Here is a 26,960-nt window from a genome sequence, read left to right on the forward strand (position 1 = left end):
CCTCTAGTGTTGAGGAAAATACTGAAAGAGAGAGTATCAATCATTTTGATTACTCTGTATTGGCCAAAGAGAGCTTGGTTTTCCACGATTCTGCAGTTGGCAATCAAACCATGTTGGCATCTCCCGCTCAGTCAGGATCTGTTGATTCAGGGGCCAGTGCTTCATCCAGAGGTAGGCAGGTTAAAGCTCACTGCCTGGTATCTGAGGAGCAATTAATGAGAAGCAAAGGCTTTTCAGAACGTTTAACTGCTACGTTGCTTTCCAGTAGGAAAAAGGTAACCAGGGATATTTACGCCAAAGTATGGAAAGTCTATGTTTCTTTCTGTCATTCAGAACATAGGGGGGTTAAAGACCTAGTTTCAGTGCTGGAATTTTTGCAAAAAGGTGCAGACAAGAATCTGGCGGTCAGCACTCTTAAGGTGCAGGTGGCTGCCTTGGGAGTTTATCTGGAGAGATCCTTATCTTCAGAAACTCTGATCATGAGATTTTTCAAAGCACTTTCCAGGTCGAGACCGGTACCGGTGAAGCATTTCCCAAATTGGGATCTCTCAGTGGTTCTGCAGGCTCTGGCAAAAGAACCATTTGAGCCTTTACAGGCCATATCCCTAAAGAATTTAACTTTGAAGACTATTTTTCTGCTCGCAATTACTTCAGCAAGAAGGATTAGTAAACTGCACGCCCTATCAGTAAAAGAGCCTTTTTTGTCAGTTTTTCCTGATAGAGTTGTCCTTAAAGTAGATCCGGGGTTTTTGCCAAAAGTGGCAAGCTTTAGTAACAGGTCTCAGGAGATTACTCTACCAACCTTTTCTGCTAACCCTTCGGGTGCAAAGGAAGAGCAGTTTCACAATTTAGACGTAAGACGTATCCTATTACAGTATTTGGAAGTAACAGGAGGGTTTAGAGTTTCAGATTCATTATTTGTTCTTTTTTCTGGAAACAAGAAAGGCCAACAAGCATCAAAAGCATCATTGGCTAGATGGCTTAAGACAGCTATTTCTGTAGCCTATTCTCAAATGGGTTTATCTTCCCCGCTGGGAATTAGGGCTCATTCAACAAGAGCCCAGGCCACTACATGGGCAGAAAGAGCTGGTACCACCCCAGATCAGATTTGTAAGGCGGCTATGTGGTCAAGCTACTTAACGTTTGTCCGTCATTACAGACTGGATCTCCTATCAGCAGGTGATCAGGCTTTTGGCAGAAAGGTTCTGCAGGCTGTGGTCCCTCCCTAGGGGGGTAAGTCTCTATTATCCTCTCAAGTGCTGTCCTGAAAGACGATAAGGGAAAATTCAAGTTAGACTTACCGGTAACTTGTTTTCCTTGAGTCTTTCAGGACAGCAGCATCCCGCCCTATTGTTTTTTTATATATATATACTGTGACTAATCATATCTCGATTATGTGTTCCAGTTTGGGGCCGGAGGTTCTCTACTACTACTGACAATGTGTGGAAAGGAGCCTCCTTTTAAAGTTTGGTGGAAGAGGTGTTTCCTGTTGGCAAGGGGAGGAGTCACTCTCTCAAGTGCTGTCCTGAAAGACTCAAGGAAAACAAGTTACCGGTAAGTCTAACTTGAATTTTTACACAGGTTGAACTGGATGGACTGTTGTCTTTAGTCAAGCTTACCAACTATGTAACTGTGAATAATGGGTCTAGAATTATTCATCTCACTTTGAAGTGCGCGGCGATATATAACGTGTATAGCAATCTACTTTTTTGCGTAGTGCCCCCGATGTAGGCATTTACGTTCATTTATGTGGGGGTGAGAATCTTCTTTTTTTTTTTTTTTCTGGGCGGGGGGAGGTTTTTTAAGTGATTGGGTGTAACTTAAATTTTTACGCTTAAAAAAAACTCTAAACTCCAGCTAATCCTTTTTAAAGAAGTATGGGAATAAAAAATAAATACACATACTCGCCTTCATGCTGTAGCATCAGTCTGGTGCTCCAGCTTTCCCCCACGAGCTGAAAGCTTGAGAACGAGTGATCACATGATCATGGTTCTCTGACAACGGGGAGCTGAGAGCTGTTATTGGTCATTGAAGTGCTTGGCTAGGGAGTGGTCGGGATCCTTCCAGAGTCTGGAGCGGCTTTGTGATGTCAGCCGATTAGTGGGGTTTAGACTGCTGTCAACTGATTCTGGGTCACAGGAGAGCAAAGGTTAAGCTGGCCATAGATGGATCAAAATTTTGCTTGATAATGCAGAAACAAGACACTTTTCGACCCATCTATATGCAGGCCGCTTGTACAAAAATCAATCTCTCGATCGACTTCTGTACAACCAGCCTGTTGGGAAAACTTTTGCTCAATTAGTGTTGCAGGCTATAGGCGGCGGTTTTTATTTTTCTTTTTTTTTATATCTTTATTTTTTTTTTTTTTGTTTATTTTTTGCAGTTGACACAATTTCATGTATGCTGCACACTGTTTGTACTTTGCACAAGTTTTTTGCACAGGAAGATTGCTATTGCTGATTTTGCACATTTTTTGCTTGCTTACTTGCACAGTCTATTCAGTTTTTGGATATGCCATATATATGTATATTTAGCTTAGTGTTAATATCAGTTTACTTTTGCACGTTGCACTTTGGCATTATCACCCAATATTGTCTTGTATCACATTGCACAGACTATAGGAGTTTTATTACAGTAGTCCTATATCTCTGTATTTTGGATTTTTATGCTTATTGACACCATCCATTTATTTATTCCACCTACTTTTGTACTACTACCTTTAGCAGCATATTGTGTTATATCACATTGCACGTACTGTTTTATAGAAGTTCACAGTAGTCCTATATTTCTTTATTTTGGTGTATTGATACCATCCATTTATTTTATCTTCATTTGTACTACTACCTTTTAGCAGCACTTTTTTTTTTTTTCTTTTTTCTACTCTTTTTGGAACAGCGCAGCACCAACCCTATCCTTCTTTTATTACTGGTATTTATTATGGGCTTGGTTTGACCCATATTTGGTGTTTTGTTCCTTTAACTACTCCTGTGCTACATGGTAGCGCAGGAATAACCATACAGTTTAGTACCATCTCTATTCTGATGGCGAAGTCTCCCTGCTGTCAGAAAACACTGGCTCCGCGGGAGGGACCCATCCACCTTAAATGTGTGGATGGGAGAATCGATTAATTTTTTTTTCGTTCAACTTGCTGGTTGAATGAAAGAAAATCAATCCTGTATGGCAAGCCTTGGCGTACTCCTGTGACCCAGAAGAGAAGTATGGCCAAAAAAGCTTTGTTCATACTTCTCTTTTAAAGTGGGGGTCCACCCACACCGCCAAAAAAAAAATTTATTAAAAGCCAGCAGCTACAAATACTGCAGCTGCTGACTTTTAATACATGGCCACTTACCTGTCCCAGGGTCCAGCGATGTCGGCAGGCGACGCCGAGAACCCGCTCAGTTCTCGGAAGTTGCCGCCGCCATCCTAGGTGAGGGAATCAGGAAGTGAAGCGTTGCGGCTTCACTTCCCGGTTCCCTACTGCGCGAGTCGCGCTGCGCATCCCAAGTGGTCCCCGCTCTCTCCCGGGAGCTGTGTGTTTCCCAGGAGACAGCGCGGTGGGGACGGGAAGAGGTGTAGACTCCCATGGGAGTCTATGCCGGAAGTGGGTGCAAATACCTGTCTTAGACAGGTATCTGCACCCCCCTCCCCCTGAAAGGTGCCAAATGTGACACCGGAGGGGGGGAGGGTTCCGAAAAGCGGAAGTTCCATTTTTGTGTGGAACTCCGCTTTAAGCAGTTATAGCAACAGTTTCCCCCCCATTTGGGATAAAGGTTTTACAAATAGAAGCTGACCATTGCAAGCAACTCTGTTGTGTTAAAGCAGAACGTAAGTCAAATGAAAACACATTGTACACTGGTTTAGGTAATGGTGTAGTTATATTCCCTGTGCTGTTTGTTTGCTTTACCTTGTAAAGATGGGTTCAGATGTTATGGCTGATCAATTCCCTGTGTCCATGTTTTGCTACTCTAAGGAACAAGACAACTTGTTCCAGGACATTACATCCAGTGCATGCATTGTCATTTGCTCTGTGTCGCATCAAAGTGGGAGTGCTAATGTAATAATAAAAAAAAAAAAAAAAATCTTAAGAGAAGTTTGGGATTTAAAAAAAAAAAAAAAAAAACCCCAAAACTCTATACTCGCCTAGGTGAATGCAGCATTGATCCGATGCTGCATCTGTCCCCTTCCAGATCTGAAACACCGCTAATTACTTAGTCGTCGTTCCCCCCCCCCCCCCCCCCCGTCTCCCTCCAGTGCTTACAGGAGCGCTGGGCTGTGGAGGGGGCGAGAGAGGCTGGCTCAGGCTCTCAGTGGATCGCTGAGAGGCTGAGCCATGTGCTGATCCAGGCTTCTGGGTAGATACCGACCATATGGTCAGGGTTTTTCCCAAGCCTGAACCGGCTAAGAGATGTCAGCCTACACCGGGCTTCAGCCCGCTGTTGACTGAAAAACGGTTACAGGCGTGCAGAATGAACTGCACTCCTGTGATCCATAATAGAAGTATGGCCAAAAAAGCTTTAGCCATACTTCTCCTTTTAAGCTATATCGGTGAGCTCTCTGTGATTCTGTGACTGCTTTGCCTGTTTGCGGCTGGCAGATCTAATTAAGGTGCAGCTAGCTCTCGGCTGCAGAGCACTAGATTGAGAGACCCAGGGATTGTGGGGAATATAGTTTCCTCACAGGAAAATGCAGTTCTCACACTGCAGACAGAAGGCATACATTATCCGGTGCTGTGCTATGCTGCATGCCTCGTGCTGCATTTCTACACACATAAATCACTGATAAATTAATGTGAAGATTTACTGTACTATCAGCTGTACAGGGCTGCAAATGACACCATGCAGTTACATGATCAATGCACATCTTATCGTCAAAAACAGGTAAACAGGTAAGATGGTATATAATGCCTTTATAAATATTACAAGCAGGCAGGTATTAATAGCAATGTCTCTCCTGCTCACAGTCCCCTCAACAATGTACACTAAGCTGCGATTACATTTCTCTTGCTGTACCAGTGGGCCAAGATCACGAGCATAGACTTTTAGTATCTCCTGAAAGCTGTAAGTGAAAAATTGCAAAAAATAATAAAACCCTGTATAATAGGTTCTTGCACTTGCGTTGCAGTGCGCAGATATCACTACAGATTTCATAGAGCTAAATAGGAGGGACGTGTCAAGTGGATTTGAACACTTCCTGGCACAGTGTATTTGAGGTCTCTCTGGGGGCATGGTAGATGGAACAAGAGGTGAAAGAACCCCGTACATGGTTTTATGATCAAAATAAACCTGGAACTGAAAGTCCCAGTCTTTAGACAAAAATGGCATTCAACTGCTGCAGGACTTTGTGGTCAGAAATTCTGTTTTCTTACTGGACTTGACATTACCATTTTATTGTTATTTTTAGGATCCAAAGTTGCTGTCAATGGCTTATAGTGGTGTTGGTAAACTCTCTGGGTATGTTCCTTCAAATAAAGTGATTTTATATTGCCAGATTTTATAGCAAAGCATATATATTTGACTATTGCTTTTTTCTCTATTGTAGTCGAATGCCTCAGCTTTTCACCAAGGACCTTGCTTTAGTGCAGCAGTTTTTTGAAGCTTTGCGGAAGGTAAGTAACAGACGTGTTACTTAGTCAGCGAGGAGGAAGATGTATGGCACCAGTAAAGGCAATATGAAAATCTTTTAATGTTTGAGTTAGTGAAAAAGTTTCTCAGGGTTGTTCTATGAAATCCTATGCATTGTCTCAGATTTTGATTATTCAACTTAACATAAGATAGATACATTTTCACTTGCAAATACAAAGGGTGCCCACCATTCTGCCTGCAGGTGCCATCCTGGGTCTCGTCTACAGTGTAGCTAAAGGTCAATACTGGCATAATTACTTTTTCAATCGGAAATGCACCCAGTGCGGTTATATATGAATAGACTATTATAAAGGTGTGACTGGTCAATCCCTATGTCTTAAATTAAGAGGTCTAAGGAAGAGCTCATAGGTGACAAAAATGCCATTTGCCAGCATAAAGTTCATTCTTGTCCCGCATAATTTGGAAGTGGAAAAAACGGATTTAGGGCCAGTTCATACTTTGCTTTTATTGTGTTTTGCAGAATATACAAGTACAGACTTGCAGCATTTTTCAGTTTTAGTGCACCACAAAGTATGGTAGTGAGTTACAGTGCACAGTGGTGGGCTAGAATGCATGTACAACAGAGCTGTACTACTTTAGCGCGTTGGGGTGCCACTAAAATGATTGGCACTGCAACATGCATTGTGATGATGCACTGCATATCAAAAGTGTGTTTTGGGTCCTTAAGAAATGTTAATGTGGATAAATACCTAGATTTAATTTCAAACAAACAAAAACTAACTATATTATCTAAATACAGTAAAAATGTTAACACAGAACATGCAAAATGTTTGGTAAAAATTAATTTTGGCAATTTTTTACAGTACTTTGCTATTAAAGGTGTCACATGTGGGGTCTGTCTCGCATTATGTATTTTACATAATATTTATTCTCTAGATTCTGGATGGTAGTGTTCACTATTCCACAAACATGGTAGCTATATGCATGGGCTGGACTTGGGAGAATGGAAATTGATTGTGAAATGACTTTTAAGTATGCATGTCTAATTGTCTGTCTGGATCAGCAATTTTCACCCATTTTACCCTCAAAGAACCCCTGGAAACATGTTAAGATCTCAGGGAACATCTGAAATCACTTTCTCATCTACAGATTGTGAAACATTAGTGTCAACAGAGAGTTTTAGATATAGCAATAATAATGTAAATATAACAAACGCTAATAAAATATAAAACAGGGTTGCAAACTAAATATCAACATGACAGTTACAAAAACACTACTTGTGTTGGTGTTTAGTGCAAACCTTTAACTTTGCATTGGTGCTCAGTAAAAAGTTACTTTGGTACGTAGGGAAAAACTTTGCATTGTTGCTCAGAGAAAAACTTTGCATCAGTGCGCAGGGAATAACTTTAAAGTAGAACTATAGGCAAAACTTTTTTTTTTTTTCATTTTGGTTAGAGTAAGGGGAGGGTTATAACCCCTGTAAGGTTTATTTCTGCCCTCTTTTTCCTGTTGGGAGATTTCCCTTCACATCCTGTCCCAAAGCCAAACGGGAAGTAAGAGGAAATCTGCAAATTAAGGGAATTTCTTGGGGACCCCCTAGTCACCAGAACTGGTGTCCCCTTTGAAAGATTTCCCCTCTATTACTTTTCCAGGGACAACCCAAAATATGGGATTTTCTTTTACTTTTACTTTCTCTTTCAATGCTAATGGTAAACAGGACATGTAGAGAGGGTGAATCTCCCCAATGGGGACACAGAAAGCAATTAAATCTGACAAGTGTTCTAATCCATCTCCCCTCTATTCAAAACAAAAAAAAAAAGGTTTTGCCTTTAGTTATACTTTAACTTTTACATTGAGCCACTCTTCTTGTCCTGCTTCCTGCAGTGTGACATCAGGAATTGTGACTATAAGTATAGCACTGGGCTTATAGCATTGGGTTTTACTACCGCCCAGCAGTAGTAAATGACCAGTAGCTGCAGGCTGAATAGTATATAGTCGACGTCGAAATCCACTGTGTATTTGGAGCTTTTAATATTACTCAGTGGTTGGCAGATGTTTTTTTTCTTGAAAATTGATTTTGAAGTTAAGAAGCAAATTGCATGAGTAGCATTCCAGTATGAAAACACGAAAGAATCTAGTAAAGAACAATGGGACACTTTTTCACAGGAAACCACACACAAAAAAAAAAGCAGTGGCCAACCATCTGTATGGAGCACACAAAAGGAATGCAAAGAGAACCATTCCAGAGAAGGCTTTAGGGGGCTTGGGAGGGTCATTAGAAAGGGTTCTAATAGTAAACCAGGAGGTCAAGGCAAAGTTCTGTATAATCTTTACTTTGTTAGAGTTGGTGGGATAATATTCAGGAAAAGTCAGTTCAGGATACATTCATTTATGAAGAATCGCTTTTCTCTCCTCCAAAGACAAAATGGCTTTCTACTGCCCACCGTGATCTTGGCTCCATGCACATTCAGAACACCAAGGATCGCCAAGGTCAGAATTAAAGGAATAACATTTGATAACAAGTGATCAGTAGTACAGTGGGCCACAGTTTTCCAAAAGCACTTAATCTAGAGACTAACCCAAAAGGCATTGTTAAATCCACTGAGTCATTAACACCCTGCTGTTGTCTGTGTTCAGGTTAGTTGACCAGTCTTTTTCTACTGGTAGACCTGTTGCTGCAATTTGGCTGTTTTTTTTGGGGGGGGGTTTTGCCCATCCCTCGCTTTTTATTGTTTGAGGATGTCCCATGATCTAAGAATACCTGTAAATTCCTTTTCCTGGAGAACAGTATAGGACACAGGTCCCACACCTTTCTCTGCGATTTCTTCACTTCATCTAAAAAAAACTGGAACCTTACAGAGTAGATGGGATTATACGTAACTCAAATTTTATTTTACCTGTTTTTTTTTTTGTGTTAATATGTGTGTAAATTCCCTTTTTTCTGCATTAACCAAAATACATAGATCTATACACAATAGTTCAGACAAGCTTAGGCCCCTTTCAAATGAAGTGGACTCCCCAACTCTGCGGGGAATCTGTCCGCTAATCCTTACTGAGCAGGTGGATGGCTTGTCCATGTCCGCTTATACAGAGCAGACAGATACAGCCCGCTCACCTCTATGGGCTGTTGGATGTAAACAGGCAGCCTGTCAATTTACACCCTACGGTCACCCGATCTTATTAATGGATGGGGTCTGCCTGTTTTGAGCAGATAGGATCAGATGAGATGTCAGCAGGTTATGTCCGTTGACACCCGCAGCTCCATAGAAGACAATAGATGGGTCGATCATGTCCGCCCTTAAAAACTAAAGGGGCCTAACAGTATAATCTCCCATCCACAATTTTAAACAGGGCCAGATGAAGGCCGACTGACCTGCCACAGGGGTACTTGATTTTGTAATGCTATTTTATCAATGCTTTGTTTTAGAACATAAAACGTGTTGCCCTATTGAGGAATAAACCTATTTTTACAATTGGATTAGTATTTTTTAGCGCAGTGGTATTTTTAGGTATGTTTGTAATATTTGTTTTGCATTATCACACATGTGTTGATTGCATGTATCTCTGCGTGCAGTGGAAAAGGAATTTGAATGGATTTTCAACAGAACTGGTCTAAAAACAAAATTCGATTTTTATTGTAGTTCTTCATGTTGTTCTACTTACTAACTGGTTATGATTGATTGTGACGCTGTCAGTTGCCTTCCTGTTTGATTGGAATTTATCCTAAAATTGTTTTAAGTCCTCTTATTTATGAATGTATTTCAAAACTGCAAATAGTTTCATTTACAATTTGTAGGAGGAAATGGATGTGAGGCTTTCAATACAGGAGGCCCTATCTATGATGGTTGGAGCTTATACAAACTTGGAAGGTGCTCAGCTAACGCTAATGGAAGCACTGGTTGGATCATATTTGGTGAAGGTAAGGGCTCATTGTCACGCTTTCTACAACATTATATATGTTACCTAGTTGTCTTTTGGTGAAGTTCTGGCAGTAATTTTGAGGATGACACAAATGCAAATAAACAGTCAATGTTTAAAATCCAATCCTTTAAAGATAACCATGCATCCAAAGAGCTATGTAGTATTCAGTTAGTGGCCTGTCCTTCTGAAAATTATAGATGTTTATCTCTCATGGTAATACTATTGCTGCAGTGGCCCAGAACAAGTATGCAGATCAGAAGTTGTCATTTCAGTTTGACTTTGCAATCTGCATGCTTGTTATGGGTTAGTGACTAGCAAAAATTTTGAAGCCACAAACAGTATAGCAACTTCTATTCTTAGAAAAAGATCAGCAGTGGCACACCCTGTGCACGCCTCTTGGTACAGGTTTCCTTTAAAAAGTTTGAAATGTGAATTATCCCTGAATTTCCAATATAGTCCATTTTATGTCCCGTTGGCTCTTAGCAGACTTTGAAATGCACTTAAACTACTTTATTCTCCATTTTGTATTTTTTTTTTTTTTTTTAGCCAGAAGTTCAAGTTCGACAAGTAGCTGTGAAATTTGCAAGCAGTGTTTTTGCCCCTGACCACATACCTTCCAGATACTTGCTGTTGCTATCGGCAGGAGACCCGTAAGATTTATTCACTTTTTTTTAATTTTTTTTTATTTTTTTTACAAATAACTTATATTTTTGTTTGGGCAGGTTTGTGTGTGTATGTATATGTGTGTGTATGTGTGTGTGTGTATATATATATATATATATATATATATATATATATATATATATATATATATATATATATATATATATATATATTAGTGTATATATATATATATATATATATATATATATATATATATATATATTAATATATATATATATATTAGCATATATATATATTAGTATATCATATGAGCACACAGAGGTGGCTTGGAATCGAGCAATTATAGTGTGTATATAAAATTTATTTTACTGCAAATTAGCTAGTTGAATTGTAAAAAAAATTGCAGGGGGCCCTTTAAAAAAATTCTGTTTAAAATTGTTTAATAGAAATCTACCAAACCCTTTAGCAGCTTTTCTTTTAAGAGGTCTTTCACCCCAGATGCGTCGAGGCTACGCTGGCAGCTATTTCCAGTGCAGCTTCAACACACAGACCAGGCAAAATGACTTGTTTCTTATACTATCAGTCCACACCACAGTGCTGTGGCATGAACTGAAACAAAGTAGTCCATGCATTAACTCTTATACAGTGTTTGGTGCTCCAAATAAATGTGCCGTGTAGTGTGCCACACTCCCTTCTTATCCTCCGCAACCAACCAACTCTCCACAGTCTGTAAAAAAAAAAAAAAAAAAAAACATTCTGAGCTGCAGCAAACCCGGAAGAGCCATTTGTTATTATTTCTAATGCCCTGTACACACACAACCAGTTTTGCCGTCGGAATAAACTCTGAAGGTTATTCCGATGGAATTCTGCTCAGGCTGTCTTGCATACACACGTTCACACCAAATTCCGACCGTCCAGAACGCGGTGTCCTACAACACGTACGACGGGACTAGAAAATGGAAGTTCAATAGCCAGTAGTCAATAGCTTCCGTCTCGTACTTGCTTCAGAGCATGCGTAGTTTTTGGTGCGTCAGAACAGCTTACAGACGAGCGATTTTTCCAATAGTAAGTCCATCTGAATTTTTAAAGGAAAAAGTCCAACGGGGCATACACACGGTCGGAATATACGATGGAAAGCTCCCATCGGACTCTTTCTGTCGGAAATTCTGCTTGTGTATATGCGGCATCACGCCTGTTTGTTCCTGGCAGTTTGTAAGCAGATTTTAATGCCACTAATAAACCTTTCAAATAGTACTTCACTATGTATACCTTCTCTCTTTGTTGAGCCTGGTGGAATTCAAGCTGATTTATTAAGCAGCAACTAAGGATGGGCCAAACGCCCCCCCGGTTCGGTTGGCAGCAGAACATGCGAACAGGCAAAAAATTTGTTCGAACACGCAAATAATTTGTTCGAACACGCAAACACCGTTAACGTCCATGGGACACGAACATGAATAATCAAAAGTGCTAATTTTAAGGGTTAATATGCAAGTTATTGTCATAAAAAGTGTTTGGGGACCCGGGTCCTGCCCCAGGGGACATGTATCAATGCAAAATAAGTTTTAAAAACGGCTGTTTTTTCGGGAGCAGTGATTTTAATCATGCTTAAAGTGAAACAATAAAAGTGAAATATTCCTTTAAATTTTGTACCTGGGGGGTGTCTATAGTATGCCTGTAAAGTGGCGCATGTTTCCCGTGTTTACAACAGTCCGAGAGCAAAATGACATTTCTAAAGGGAAAAAAAAAGTCATTTAAAAGTACTAGCGGTAGCGCCGGCTGCTATAATGAATTTCTCTGCAATACTCACAAAAGTAATTGGAAAAAACGGCCTGGCATTCCCCCCACGGTGCATTGCCAGGCCCTTTTGGGTCTGGTATGAACATTAAGGGGAACCCCAAACCAAATTTTTTTTTAAAAATGCGTGGGGGTCCCCCCAAATTCAATACCAGGCCCTTCAGGTCTGGTATGGATATTAAGGGGACCCCTATGCCAAAATATAAAAAAAAAAGGCGTGGGGTCCCCCTCAAAATCCATACCAGACCCTTTAGGTCTGGTATGGATTTTAAGGGGAACCCCGATCCAAAATAAAAAAAAAAAATGGCGTGAGGGTCCCCCTAAAAATCCATAACAGACCCTTATCCGAGCACGCAACCTGGCAAGCCGCAGGAAAAGAGGGGGGGACGAGAGAGCGCCCCCCCCTCTCCTGAACCCAACCAGGCCACATGCCCTCAACATGGGGAGGATGTCCCCATGTTGATGGGGAGAAGGGCCTCATCCCTGCAACCCTTGCCCGGTGGTTGCGGGGGCATGTGGGCGGCTTATCCTCCGACTTCTTCTTCCCCGCTTTGTTCTCCGGACGATCCCTATCCATGGGAGGTTCCCTCAGTGTGACACTTCTGTTCTCCTGACAGTTCTTATATAACTGAGGGCAGGGCCACCCAGTGACCCCGCCCCCCTCTGATGCACGGGGACTTCCCTATGGCTTTCCCTGTGATGTCAGAGGGGGTGGGGTCACCCGGTTATGTAACGGGTGACCTCGCCCCCTCTGACACCACGGGTGTCAGAGGGGGCTGTCAGAAGAACAGAAGCGTCACACAGCGGGAACCTCCCGTGGATGCAAATCGTCTGAAGAACGAAGCGGGGAAGAAGAAGCCGGAGGAAGATGCGGACGAGAAGACCGAAGGAAGAAGCAGAGGATCAGAGGAAGAAGCGGGGGAAGAACAAGATGGAGGAAGAAAACGGAATGAAGATGAAAGAAGAAGACATTAATAAAGGAATTGTCAAAAACCGTCTCTTGTCTTTTTTAACATTTTTGACACTTTTTTTGTGAAATGGTAGGTGTACATTTGTACCCCATTACCATTTCACAGGGAGGGGGGCGGGATCTGGGGTTCCCCTTGTTGACTCCCACGCCATTTTTTTTTTGTTTGTTTTTTTTTCGTTTTGCAGCGGGGTTCCCCTTAATATCCATACCAGACCTAAAGGGCCTGGTATGGAATTTGGGGGGACCCCCACACGTTGTTTTTTTTTTTTTTTTTTTTTTTTTTAATTTTGGTTCGGGGTTCCCCTGTGGGGGAATCCCATGCCGTTTTTATCAATGAACTTTTATGTGTATTGCCGGACCAACAATTCATTATAGCCGCGAGTACTTTTTAAATGACTTTTTTTCCTTTAGAAATGTAATTTTGCTGTCAGACTGTTCTAAACACGGGAAGCATGCGTCACTTTACAGGCATACTTTGCCCCCCCCCTCAGGTACGAAATTTAAAGGAATATTACACTTTTATTGTTTCACTTTAAGCATTATTAAAATCGCTGCTACCGAAAAAACGTCAGTTTTTTAAAACTTTTTTTTGCATTGATACGTGTCACCTGGGGCAGGACCCAGGTCCCCAAACAATTTTTATGACAATGACATGCATATTAACCTTTAAAATTAGCACTTTTGATTTCTCCCATAGACTTTTAAAGGGTGTTCCGCGGCTTTCAAATTTGCCGCGAACACCCTAAATTGTTCGCTATTCGGTGAACAGCCAGTGTTTGAGTCAAACTCATGTTCGACCCAAACATGAAGCTCATTCCTAGCAACAACCTGGAGGGTAAAACTAAGGATACCTTAAAGCTTTGTGGCACTCCCACCTCCAGATACAAGCCTGTCTGATCCCCAGACTAAAAATCTGAGGGTCCATTATTTTCTGGTGAGTAGGAGGCTAAGAGGGGATGAAAATCGTACGATCTGGTATCGTATGAGAAAAAATTGTGTTTGTCGGATGAACTGTCCTGATCGGCTCTCCAAAGCTGTGTAGTAACAACTAGATTATCGTAGATCACTTCAAAAGCAGTATTTTTCATCCGATTTTCTGATCATGTGTACTAGGCTTTAGTCTCCCAGTACACACTAGTGGCCAGTGGCCAGTGGCCACGTGTTCTGCATGGCTTGCTAGTGTGAACGAACACTTAGTGGGAGTTTACACATTTTTAAAGTGGTTGCAAAGGGAGAAGGTTTTTTATCGTAATGCATTGTATGCATTAAGATAAACCTTTTGTGTGTAGCAGCCCCCTGATACTTGCCTGAGCCCCATCTCTCTCCAGTGATGTGCATGAGTGCCTCCTGATTGGCTGAGACACCGCAGTGGTGCCATTGGCTCCTGCTGCTGTCAATCAGGAGAGAGGGGGCAGTGCCAAACCGAGGCTCCGTGTCTCAATGGACACAGGAAGCTTTGGCTCGGCTCGAGTGCCCCCATAGCAAGCTGCTTGCTGTAGGGGCACTTGACTGGAGGGAGGGGCCAGAAGCACCAAAGAGGGACTCTAGTAGAGGAGGATCTGGGCTGCTCTGTGCCAATTCACTGCCCAGAGCAGGCAAGTATGACATGTTTTGTTATTTCTAAAGAAAAAAAAAAACTAGACTTTACATACAATCACTTTAAGCATAAGCTGGTGAACGAAGGTGCTGCAGTAGCAATGTGTCTTTGCCTCTGTGCTTCAATGATTTTGCTGGGGTTTATGACAGGTTAAGTGATGTATTCTTTAGTAGATCTTTTATTAAAGCTTTCATGTGGTAACATCGCATTTCAATCAGATTTTGCATTGTATTTTGAATTTAATGTCACTACGTCATTAATTGTTGTTCTTGGGGAAACCTGGATGTTTATGATGCCTGTCATAACTTTGAAAGAACAATTATGATAAAATTGTGAAATTTAGTACTATTTCTACTTTTTTGTTTTCTATAGACGAGAAGAGGTCTATGGAGAAGCACAGAGAGCACTCAGGTCATTTTCTGTTGGGGATAAAGATGTTTCTTCACCAAAACTTCCCTCTTTTCCAGTGATGGTCAGCCACATAGTAGAAAAGGTAACTGTACTGGCCTGCATTGGTGGTACATGGACTAGAATTTGTACTGCTATGTATGCAGTGCCCACAATAGTAAACTAAAGACTGGAAAATGATTGCTACGAATTACAGCACTCCCTGCACATTTTTTTTCTGAATGTTCTGGGGATTTATCTTGAATATCACATTTGACTTCAGGCCGGATATTTTGTATTTTCATTTGTAATACACATTATGATTTTGAAAAAAAAAATTAAGTAAACAAAACCTCCTAAAGCAAGTAGACAAAATTGCCCAGGATGGCCTTGTGTCCTTGTGTTTCTAAAATATATGCACTGCCTTTATAGCTGAATGCTGGGTATGACCTTTATTGCATAATTACATTGGTCCAGCTTAGACCAATGTAAGTATGTGCATATCTCAAACCTGAGGAACTGCTGTGGAAAACGACCATCTCTTGTGGTTGTGCCACTACCACAGTGATCACCACAACCTTCCAGGCCCTGTGCTGCCAGCACAAAATTTAATTTGAAAATTAGAGACAAGTGGCTGAAAATAGTTTTTAGTCTGGTGTTAAATCTCAAAATCTCTCCCATGCTGCTATACTATACTTTAAATACTATTTTCAATTTGTCTAACAGCTCACACTTTATGCCACATGAAACGTATAATTCCAAGTTTTTTTCTTTTACCAGTAAAAGTTTTTATTAAACACTGCAGAGTGTACAGACACACACATAATAAAGAAAAAAAAAACAGCAAATCCGTCTCTTTAAGCTTGTAGCATACACAGTTGTTGTACAGTAATACCCTGTGCATCAACCCAACAACTCCCAGATTTTATCAAACTTTTGGGGGCAATTCCTACTAGAATAGGTGAGTTTATGTAAGGGGAGTGTATTGTTAATAGCAGCTTTCCAGTCACTTACTGTAGGGGGCACAGGGGATTTCCACTGCAGGAGAATTTCCCTTCTTGCGTAGAAAGCAGAGTAGAACAGAGTCTTTCATGTTTAGTGGGCACTACGACCTCCACAAGGCCCAACAACCACAGAGCTGGATCAAGGGAAAGGTTACTCACCCATGTTAATAGTGTCTACCACTCCTTTCCAGTAGCGTTGTAGCTTAGGGCAGTGCCAGAAAACATAGTAGGAGCCAGTATCAAGCCCACATCTAAAGCAAGTATCGGGAGTCCTGTGCTATATGGGTAGGCAGACGCTGGGGGGTTGTAACATACTCAGTGTAATAATTTCAGTTGAAGAAACCGATCCCTGGAGGAAATCATGATCTTCAGAAATTGGAGCAAGTAGTCTTCCTAATCGTCATCTGTCAAAGTGGGAATATCAACAAACCATTTGGTACTTTAGGTAAGGTCAAGGGCGATAATTGAGAATAAAATGCAGATAACGGTTTAGGCAAGTCAGCACAGGATAGTAGCGATTCTACCGGGTCAGATATCAGAGTAATAAGATGAGGTAGCTGCGTAGTGAAGCTGTAGGAACCAAAAAAACATAGTATTGAGAAGCCGGAAGGCATCTCGGTGCATATTAAAGGGTAATGAGGAGCCCCGTGGCATTATATGTTTTAGCAGTGTGATTCTGCGTCTGGCCCAAAGAGCTGGATCTGGGATAGTATAAATATGGGGAAGGTTGGAGTTACCCCGCAGGGGTGTATATGTAGAATATGTATAGTTCCATATTTAGTGCATCGCTACTTCAGTGCAACAAACCATATACTGTATATTGTGATACCCTAACACCCCAAGCAAAATATTTATTGCTAAGATTATTTGTGTAAAAACTTGTACAGAAGAAGTAAAAAACATTTCTCATGTGTCCATATCCTGCCTATACTTTTTCAACTGTATTCACAAAGTCTGTGTTTTTATAACATAAAAACAATTATGTGCAGTCACTTTCACTGTGTTTTCAATCCACACTCTGCCACCAACTGTGCTCAGCAGACTAGATGTGCTCTCATCTTTGGTTCATAACCCATATATTAGATAAGGAAGAGCCAAACACTCCCCGGTTCGGTTCGCCCAAGAACATCCGAACAGGCAAAAAATTCCGATGAACAACGTTAAAGTCTATGGTACACGAACATGAAAAATCAAAAGTGCTCGTTTTAAAGGCTTATATGCAAGTTATTGTCATAAAAAGTGTTTGGGGACATGGGTCCTGCCCCAGGGGACATGTATCAATGCAAAAAAAAGTTTTAAAAATGGCAGTTTTTTCGGGAGCAGTGATTTTAATAATGCTTAAAGTGAAGCAATAAAAATGAAATATTCCTTTAACCACTTGACCACTGGGCACTTAAACCCCCTTAATAACCAGACCAATTTTCAGCTTTCGGTGCTCTCACATTTTGAATGACAATTAGTCATGCAACACTGTACCCAAATGAAATTTTTGTCCATTTTTTCACACAAATAGAGCTTTCTTTTGGTGGTATTTATTCACCGCTGGGTTCTTTATTTTTTGCGCTATAAAAGAAAAAAGACCGAAAATTCTGTAAAAAAAAAAATGCATTTTTCTTCGTTTCTGTTATAAAATTTTGCAAATTAGTAATTTTTTCTTCAAAATTTATACCGCTACATATCTTTGGTAAAAATAACCCAAATTGGTGTATATTATTTGGTCTTTGTGAAAGTTATAGAGTCCAAAAGCTATGGTGCCAATATCTGAAAATTGATCACACCTGAATTACTGACATCTCATTTCTTGAGACCCTAACATACCAGAAAAGTACAAATACCCCCCAAATGACCCCTTTTTGGAAAGAAGACATTCCAAAGTATTTAGAAAGATGCATGATGAGTTTTATGAAGTTGTCATTTTTTCCCACAATTCTTTGCAAAATCAAGATTTTTTTTTTCCCACAAAATTGTCATATTAGCAGGTTATTTCTCACACACAGCATATGCATACCACAAATTACACCCCAAAACACATTCTGCTATTACTCCCGAGTGTGGCGATACCACATATGTGAGACTTTTACACAGCGTGGCCACATACAGAGGCCCAACATGCACGGAGCACCTTCAGGCAGTCTGGAGCACCCAGGCCAATTCTGACATTTCTCTCTTACATGTAAAAATCATCATTTATTTGCTAGAAAATTACATAGAACCCTAAAATATTATATATGTTTTTTTATCAAAGACCCTAGAGAATACAATTCCGGTCGTTGCAACTTTTTATCTCGCACGGTATTTGCGCAGCAATTTTTCGAACGCTTTTTTTGGAAAAAAAAAGTTTTGTGCTTTAAAAAAAAACAAAACAGTAAACTTAGCCCAATGTTTTTGCATAATGTGAAAGATGAAGTTATGCCGAGTAAATAGATACCCAACATGTCACCCTTCAAAATTGCACACGCTTGTGAAATGGTGACAAACTTCGCTACTTAAAAATCCCCATAGGCGATGCTTTAAAAATTTTTACTGGTTACATGTTCTGAGTTACAGAGGAGGTCTAGGGCCAAAATTATTGCCCTCGCTCTAACGTTCGCAGCGATACCTCACATGTGTGGTTTGAACATCATTTTCCTATGTGGGCGGGACTTACGTATGCGTTCGCTTCTGCATGTGAGCACACAGGGAAATAAATGTAATTTTTTTTTTTTTATTCATTTTACTTTATTTTAGTTTGACGCTTATTTCCAAAAAATTCATATTTTGATCACTTTTATTCCTATTACAAGGAATGTAAACATCCCTTGTAATAGGAATATGGCATGACAGGTCCTCTTTACAGTGAGATATGGGGTCAATAAGACCCCACATCTCACCTCTAGGCTGGGAAGCCTGAAATAGAAAAATAAAAAAAAAAAAAAGATCCTGGCTTTGATCGTAGCGGTGAGTCGGTAGAAGCACCTGAGGGGGGGACGTCCCCTCTCGCCTCCCGTAAGAACGATCAAGCAGCGGAACAGCTGCTATGATCATTCTTATGGTGTAGGGAATCGCCAGCTGAAAAAGCTGATATCTGAATTTATGCCTGTAGCTGCAGGCATCATTCAGATATCCCCGCACAAAGTCAAGGATGTCGTATGACGGACGGCGGGCGGGAAGTGGTTAAAACGCATTTTTTTTAACACAAAGTTGTCCATTTATACAATATTTTTAACACACAGCATGTACTTACCAAAAATGACACCCCAAAATAGATTCTCCTACTCCTCCTGAGTAAGGCGATACCACATGTGTGAGACTTCCACAGCCTGGCCACATGCAGAGGCCTAGTACGGTCGAGCATGGCTGGGTATGGCAAAGTATGGCTGGGTATGGCAAAGTATGGCTGGGTATCACCGAGTATTGCAGGGTATGGCTGGGTATTGCAGGGTATGGCTGGGCAGTGCAGGGCATTGCGGGGCAGTGCAGGGCATTGCGGGGTATTGCGGAGCAGTGCGGGGGATGGCTGAGCATGGATGGATGGATCCATGGATGTGACTGTATTTGTCACTGAGCAGTGCTGTGGGCACTACACATCCAGCCCACAGCGCTGCTGCCATCCCATCCTTCCCCCTCTGTACCGATCGGTACACAGAGGGGAGGGAGGAACCAGCGTCATGACATGATGCCGGTTTGTTTACATGTGATCGCTCCGTCATTTGACGGAGCAATCACATGGTAAACGGCCGCGATTAGCGGCCGTTTACCGTGATCCGTGGTCACGGATGTTCTCGAGTGCGCACCCCAGGGGGCGTGCAAGAGCAGGATTCTGGGAGGAAGTCACTGTACGCCCTCCCAGAGTTATCCAACCGCCCTGCAGCCGTCATTTGGCTATGGGCCGGTTGGTAACTGGTTAAATATTGTGCCTGGGGGTGTCTATAGTATACCTGTAAAGTGGCGCATTTTTCTCATGTTTAGAATAGTACCACAGCAAAATGACATTTCTAAAGGGAAAATTTTAAACTGATAGCGGCTGTAATGAATTGTTGGGTCTTGGCAATATAGATAAAACTCATTGAAAAAAAATGGCATGGGTTCCCCCCCAGTCCATTACCAGGCCCTTTGGGTCTGGTATGAATATTAAGGGGAACCCGGAGCCAAAAGTTTTTTTTAAAAATTGCGAGGGGGTTCCCCTAAAATCCATACCAGGCCCTTCAGGTCTGTTATGGAAATTAAGGGGAACCCTGTGCCAAAATAAAAAAAAAATGACATAGGGGTCCCCCCAAAAAACCATGCCAGACCCTTATCCGAGCACACAACCTGGCAGGCTGCAGGAAAAGGGGGGGACGAGAGAGCGGCCTCCTCCTGAACCGTACCAGGCCACATGCCCTCAACATGGGGAGAGTGCTTTGGAGTAGCCCCCCAAAGCACCTTGTCCCCATTTTGATGGGTTCAAGTGGCTCATCCCCACAACCCTTGCCCAGTGGTTAGGACGGTATGTGGGCGGGGGGCTTATCTGAATCTGGAAGCCCCCTTTAACAAGGGGACCCCCAGATCCCAGCCCCCCCCCCCCCCATGTAAACTGGTAACGGGTACATCGTACCCCTACCATTTCACCAAACATGGTAAAAAAGACAGGAGACACTTTGGGACAAGTCCTTTATTAAAAAAAAAAAAAAAAAATGTCCCGCGATGTCCATTCATCTTCTATCACTCCGCCCGACGAACCGAGACAGCAAGAAAAAAAAAAGCAACATCTCCACCTCTGAGGGCGGGGCCACTCGGTGACGTAAACGGGTTACCCACCCCTCAGCCTCATGAGAGTATGGTTTTATGCAATGTTTACAAATACCAGGTTGGGTTTGTGGAAGAGAATATCAAAATGATCAAGTTTTGTATATAATTGTTTTTATGTAAGATATGGTGCACAGGAGTTTACCCTGATGCCATTTTCTCAGAAACCTTCTCCAGTTTTGGTGCTATATAAGCTACTTGTCATCACCCAATTCTCTTCCTCTGAAGAACTCTCATGATCATGACAAAATGCGTTGAACAGAGTCTGGGTGACGTCATCATGCACAGCACGAATGAGGAAGTAGCTGGAGGCTGTATGTATTATACTGGCAGCAGGTGTCATACCACTAACTTTACTTTTGTGCTTTTTCACTTTGGTGCACTGAGAATTTAGTGCACAATAGAATGTGACAGGATTTATGTAAATCGATTTTAAGTGTCGGTGGATACTATTTGGAGCCTAAGGACCTCAGTAAGGGGAAAAACACTATTTATGACCTCCTATAATGTAGTCATTATGAAGAAAAGAACACATCTGGTCTGCTGACAAGATGTGTTCCACCAGTGGTGGAATGTGGTTTGGAAACACAGTGAAATTGACTGCACGATGCACACACCCTTGTTGTAAAAACACAAAAAGACTTTATGAATACAGTTGGATGTGTATGCATTATATGAATACATGGAAAATATTTTTTTTTTCCACACAAGTTTAGCAGTATATATTTTGCTTGGGATATTAGGGTAGCACAATGTATATGGCTTGTTGCACTACATTTGGAATTATAGTCTGGTTTTAAAGAGGTTGTATACCTTTCTTTTATGATTTGTACTGTAAATATCTCCTAAACTTGCGCCGTTTAGGGGCTATTTACTGTATACTGCACCGATGATGTCGTTGGCGCATAGGCTCTAAAGGAACAGCCGCCCGTGGCCGGCAGCTCCGATTCGGGAGCGACATCACGTGGCTCTGGCCAGTCACACAGCAGGAGTCCACGGCCCCGGAAGGAAGATGGGTGAAGATGGATGCGGCCTGCAGTGGGGACGACACGAGCTTAGTTTGCAACCAAGTGTCACATAATGTGCTAGTATGTGACGCATACTAGCACATTATGCCTTTACTTTTCAGGGAAGAAAAAAAGGGGTAAAAACCCCGGAGTTTACTTTCTCTTTAAAGCTTGTGAATTGAGGATAGTTTTATTATCCGCATAGATACAGTTGGTAAATTAGCAGCTTACAATAGTGCTCTATTGTTTCATACTTAGTGGTTGTAAACCCTCCCATATACCCAGTGAAGTGAATAGCCTCAGGTGGTACACAAAGATAAAACAAATCCTTCTACATCCTGCTTTTACTTGTCTATCTACAGCCCTCTCTTCTCTACAGGTTTTTTTTTTTTTTTTAACTGTTTAGTAACATCTGCTGTACAACAAAACAATAGGAACAATTCCAGAGATAGTTCCAGATAACTGAAATATCAGCCTACAATCATTGTTCCACATACAGTAAAACGTTGGTTTGAGAGTAACTTGGTTTGAGAGCGTTTTGCAAGACGAGCAACATTTTTAAATAAATTTTGTCTTGATATACAAGCAATGTCTTGATACACAAGTAGCGTCATGTCACAAATGAGTATAAAAGAGAAGAGAGGCGCCTCTATGTGTAGTAATATGGTTACATTTAATAAAGATGCAACATTTATCAACTCGCATGGTTGATGATTAAAACAGGCACATCTAAGTAAGCAGGCATTCGGGGTAAAGCTGTCCACATATACCGTCCTCCGAACCGCCATCAATGTCATCTCTTCCATGAGCGCTTCAAGCCTCACTTTCAGTGTAGTCTTCCCAGTCACGATTGCAGACTGACAGCGGTGAGAGCCGGCGGTGCGGAGGGCAGTTTATGTGGACAGCTTTACCCCGTCGGCACAATGGCACAGCTGGGAGTACAGGTACGTCCCCTTTAAGATGTGGCATTGTGGCCCGTGGACTCTATGTCCACCGGGTGCCCACGATCGTGTCAAGGGGGGATGCCTATATAAACAAGGCATTTCCCCGTTCTGCCTAATGACATGACAGAGATCACTGCTCCGTCATCAGGAGCAGTGATCGCTGTCATGTGAGTAGTAGCCCACCCCCCCACAGTTAGAATCACTCCCTAGGACACACTTAACCCCTTGATCGCCCCCTAGTGTTTAACCCCTTCTTTGCCAGTGTCATTTACACAGTAACATTTTTATAGCACTGATCGCTGTATAAATGACAATGGTCCCAACATCAAATGTGTCCACCATAATATCATAGTCACGATAAAAATCGCAGTTCGCCGCCATTACTAATATTAAAAAAAGAAAAAAAAAATGATAAAAATGCCATAAAACTATCCCCTATTTTGTAGACGCTATAACTTTAGCGCAAAACCAATCAATATATGCTTATTGCAATTTTTATTTATTTTTTTAACAAAAATATGTAGAAGAATACATATAGGCCTAAACTGAGGAAAAAAAAAAAATTATTTATTTTTGGGGGATATTTATTATAGCAAAAAGTAACAAAAATTGCTTTTTTTTTCAAAATTGTCGTTCTTTTTTTGTTTATAGCGCAAAAATAAAAAAACGCAGGGGTGATCAAATACCACCAAAAGAAATCTCTATTTGTGGGGAAAAAAGGACGTCAATTTTGTTTTAGGTCCAACGTCGCACAACTGCACATTTGTCAGTTAAAACGACGCAGTGACGGATCGCAAAAAGTGCTCTGGTCAGAAAGGGGGTAAATCCTTCCGGGGCTGAAGTGGTTAAACTGAAAGACCTATGAATAAATGGTTGTGGAACAAATCATCTGAGTTTCCATTATTTCTTATGGGGAAATGCACTTTGATATACAAGTGCTTTGGATTACAAGCATGTTTCCGGAACATATTATGCTCGCAATCCAAGGTTTTACTGTATTTGGGGAAAAAAAAAAATTAATATTATCTTATAGTAACAAAAAAAAAAAAAAACAGAACTGAAATAAACAAAACACCTATACATAGGAATTTATACAATAGGCAATTGGGTTTGATGAGCATGACTGTTCAGTACCACAGAGAAAGAGTCACTCATAATCCACATCATACAAGTAATTCTCTTCTCTATCTGTGAAGATTGAATCTTAAGTTTCAGGCAATGTACATGTTTCAAAAAGTTTTATCCAGGGGCCCCAGATTTTATCAAATTTACGAGGACATGCTCTAGCCTCATAGGTGAGCTTATAGGTCGGTAATACCCTTGAGAGGCTTCCATTGATTAAGGGACACTACTGTTGATTATATGCATTGCAATACCACAGTTTTCTTAGCATAAAACAGTAAGAAATGTAGAATGTATGAACTTAAATCGCTCCATCTCCGTCACTATCAAAATGCACCATTTTGGTCTACACATATTAGGAAGATCAAAATTAGTAGTTATAAAGTGAGTAACATTAGACCAGAATGGTCGTATTTTTTCACAATTCCATAGCATATGAAGAAAAATTCCTTCACCCCCATGGCACTTATGACACACTGCACTATCCTGCTTGCGCATCCGGAAGAGCCGAAATGGCATATAATAAATTCTATGAAAAATGCCTAATTGGATCATTCTATCTCTAGCTGAGATGGTAACAAAATAAGTATCAAGAAGCTCCTCCTCAGTTTTCATCAGAGGTCTGGAATATCTGACGACCAGCGGTTTCTCAAAGATTGCAATCGGGTAGGCCCATGCTGTACCATAGTAGGTGGAGATCAATCCCATGTGCTCCGGTTGTAGTGAAGCTTTTTCAAGATTAGAATTTTGAAAATGGACCTCTCTGTAGCCTAGCTGAGTTCCAGCTGCACGTTTTAACGCGAGGTATCTAAAACGTCAGGAATTGGGGATCCTGAATTCTTGTTGCAGTGTGACCAAAGTTTTGAATTGGACCCCGATCATACAGTTGGTGCACATATTTTAGTCCCTTCCTTGACCATAAATAAGCTTCAGGGAAACTAGAAAAATGTGGAAGGGTTGAACTGAACCAAAGAGGATGGTTAGGAGAAATGACATTTGAAGTAACTGACACTAGGGTTAAATAATGCTTATATATTTTCAGGGAAACGTTTTAATTATGTCTGTGCCTTCAGGAACATGTACCCTTTTCCATTAAATTAGGTTAGTCAGAGAGCAATGCTGCTGCTTCATCCACAGTAGCGGTGTTATTCAATTGGGGAAAAAGCCACCAATGTGCATAGACTAATTGTGCGGCATAGTATAATCTTGGGTTCGGTAGAGTTAATCCACCCTGAGACACAGGCAACTGTGGTGTTTCTAAGGAGATTCTGGGGTGCTTGAGGTACCACAGAAAGGCCGATAGGAGACAGTCAATCTCTTGAAAGATCCATTTAGTTATGTAGATTGGGAAATTGGATTAAATATACAAGAATTTGGGTAGAAAAAACATCTTAGAGACTAATTTGTCCCATCAGTGTCAATAGTAGAGTAGCCCAGCTAGTTGATTAATTTTTGAAGGAGGCTTTGCAAGGTAAACGGTTATTTGCAATATAAGTAGAGACTGGTAATTGCACTGTAATTTCTAGATAGTTAATCGAGGAAGCAATTTGGAGGGAGAGAAAATGGAATGGAGGGGTCTGCGGGGAAAGCACTGGACTTAGTCCAGTTTACCAAAATCCGGAGAAAGCTTCAAAATCAGTGATAACTTGCAGTACTATGGGAATTGTAACTTGGGGATTAGAGAGATATAGCAGCATGTCATCTGCATATAAGGAGACCTGCTCTTCTAGTGACCCTATCCACATCCCTTGCAATACCGGGGAAGACCTAAGAAGCTGTGCCAGGGGTTCTATGGCAGGGGGAAATAATAACGGGGAAAGTGGGCAATCTTGCCTAGTGCCACGGTGGGCAGTGAAGGGTCTAGAAATGTTACCATTTATACGAAGTCTGGCTAAGGGTTGATCATACAAAATACGGATCCACTCAAGAAAATTCGGGCCAAACCCAAATTTGTCTTTTATATACAAAAGATAAGGCCATTCAACAGAGTCAAACACTATATTTGTATTGAGGGTCACAACTGTCCAAGGTATATCTAAAACATTAGGGGATTGGAGAATAGTGAATAATCTACAGATATTGATATGCGTGGATCGTCCAGGAATGAAACCAGTTTGATCCGAGTTGATGTTGTGACCACTGAATTTAGACGAATGGCTACGATTTTGGAAGTAATCTTGAGATCCATGTTTATTAAGAATATCGGTCGATATGATTAACAATAGAGGGGATCTTTGTTAGGTTTAGGAATCAGAACCACTAGCGCTTCATGCATAGATAGGGGAATCATCCATTTTTAAAAATGGCAAAATTAGATGTTGCATAACCTGGGAACCAAGGTGTCTCTATGGGCCAAATACCATTCTATGGGAAACCTGTCTGGACCAGGCATTTTTATGTTTAGCAAAAGCCTTAAGTGCTCGATTTTATTTCTTCTACCGAAATGGGTTCGTCTAGGGACATTTGTTCCAGCATTAACCTACGAAAAGGGATAATCTACATACTCATAAAGTTCTGGTGGGGTATAATGAGCTTGGGATCTGTATAGTTCTAAATAAAATAGTAAAAAGGAATCTACGATCTTTTCTTGGGATGCGTGGAGAGTAGTAGAACTTTCAAAAATTCTAGAAATGTTAATCGTGTCTGGTTATGGTTTGGCCAAAAAAGCCAGGAGCTGCCCATTTTCAGCTCCTGAGTCAAAGACTTTGATGTTGGTAAAGAAGCCGTTTCAGTGCCTTAGTCACCAAAGCCAAATCATATGCCACGCATCCCCTCATAGCTAATAATGTAGGGCAGAAGGGTCCAGAACATAGGGATCCTCAATCTCTCGTAACCTATCAGCCAAGTATATCTGTTTGTTTTTTATTTTTTAAAAATTTGCAAAGATTTCAAATAAACTTCTTAAACATTGTCATTATTGGGTATTGTTTGTAAAATTTTGAGGAAAATAATTAATTTAATCCACTTTGGAATAGGGCTGTAACATAACAAAATGTGGAAAAAGTGAAGCCCTGTGAATACTTTCCAGATGCACAGTAGCATCAAAGCATGCTAGATGAGCATGTTACTGCTGTAAATAGAAAAATTTCACAAGATCAAGAGAGAAAGCTGCTAAATAGTCAACATCCCACATCAGTTTGCTATCCAGTGGCTTTCTCCTCTGATCTTGTGAGATTGTTCTATTTTTAACAGTAGTACTCATACCAATTTATACCGATTGGAGGTCTGTGATTGTGGGAGTTAT

The 26,960-nt window shown here is 41.0% G+C and overlaps 1 protein-coding gene across 2 annotated transcripts in view; it reads left to right on the top strand.

Moving 5' to 3' along the window:
• ECPAS (Ecm29 proteasome adaptor and scaffold) overlaps nt 1–26,960 on the top strand; it is a 185,067-nt gene that overhangs the window by 74,333 nt on the left and 83,774 nt on the right. For both annotated transcript variants that reach the window (XM_073591496.1, XM_073591490.1), the window contains exons 12-16: nt 5,401–5,450; nt 5,539–5,605; nt 9,379–9,501; nt 10,050–10,153; nt 14,861–14,981. In XM_073591496.1, the coding sequence (XP_073447597.1) occupies nt 5,401–5,450; nt 5,539–5,605; nt 9,379–9,501; nt 10,050–10,153; nt 14,861–14,981 (465 nt within the window). The remainder of the gene's footprint in view (nt 1–5,400; nt 5,451–5,538; nt 5,606–9,378; nt 9,502–10,049; nt 10,154–14,860; nt 14,982–26,960) is intronic.

This window comes from Aquarana catesbeiana, linkage group LG01, assembly GCF_042186555.1.
Source record: "Aquarana catesbeiana isolate 2022-GZ linkage group LG01, ASM4218655v1, whole genome shotgun sequence".
In the NCBI taxonomy this organism is placed as follows: Eukaryota; Metazoa; Chordata; class Amphibia; order Anura; family Ranidae; genus Aquarana; species Aquarana catesbeiana.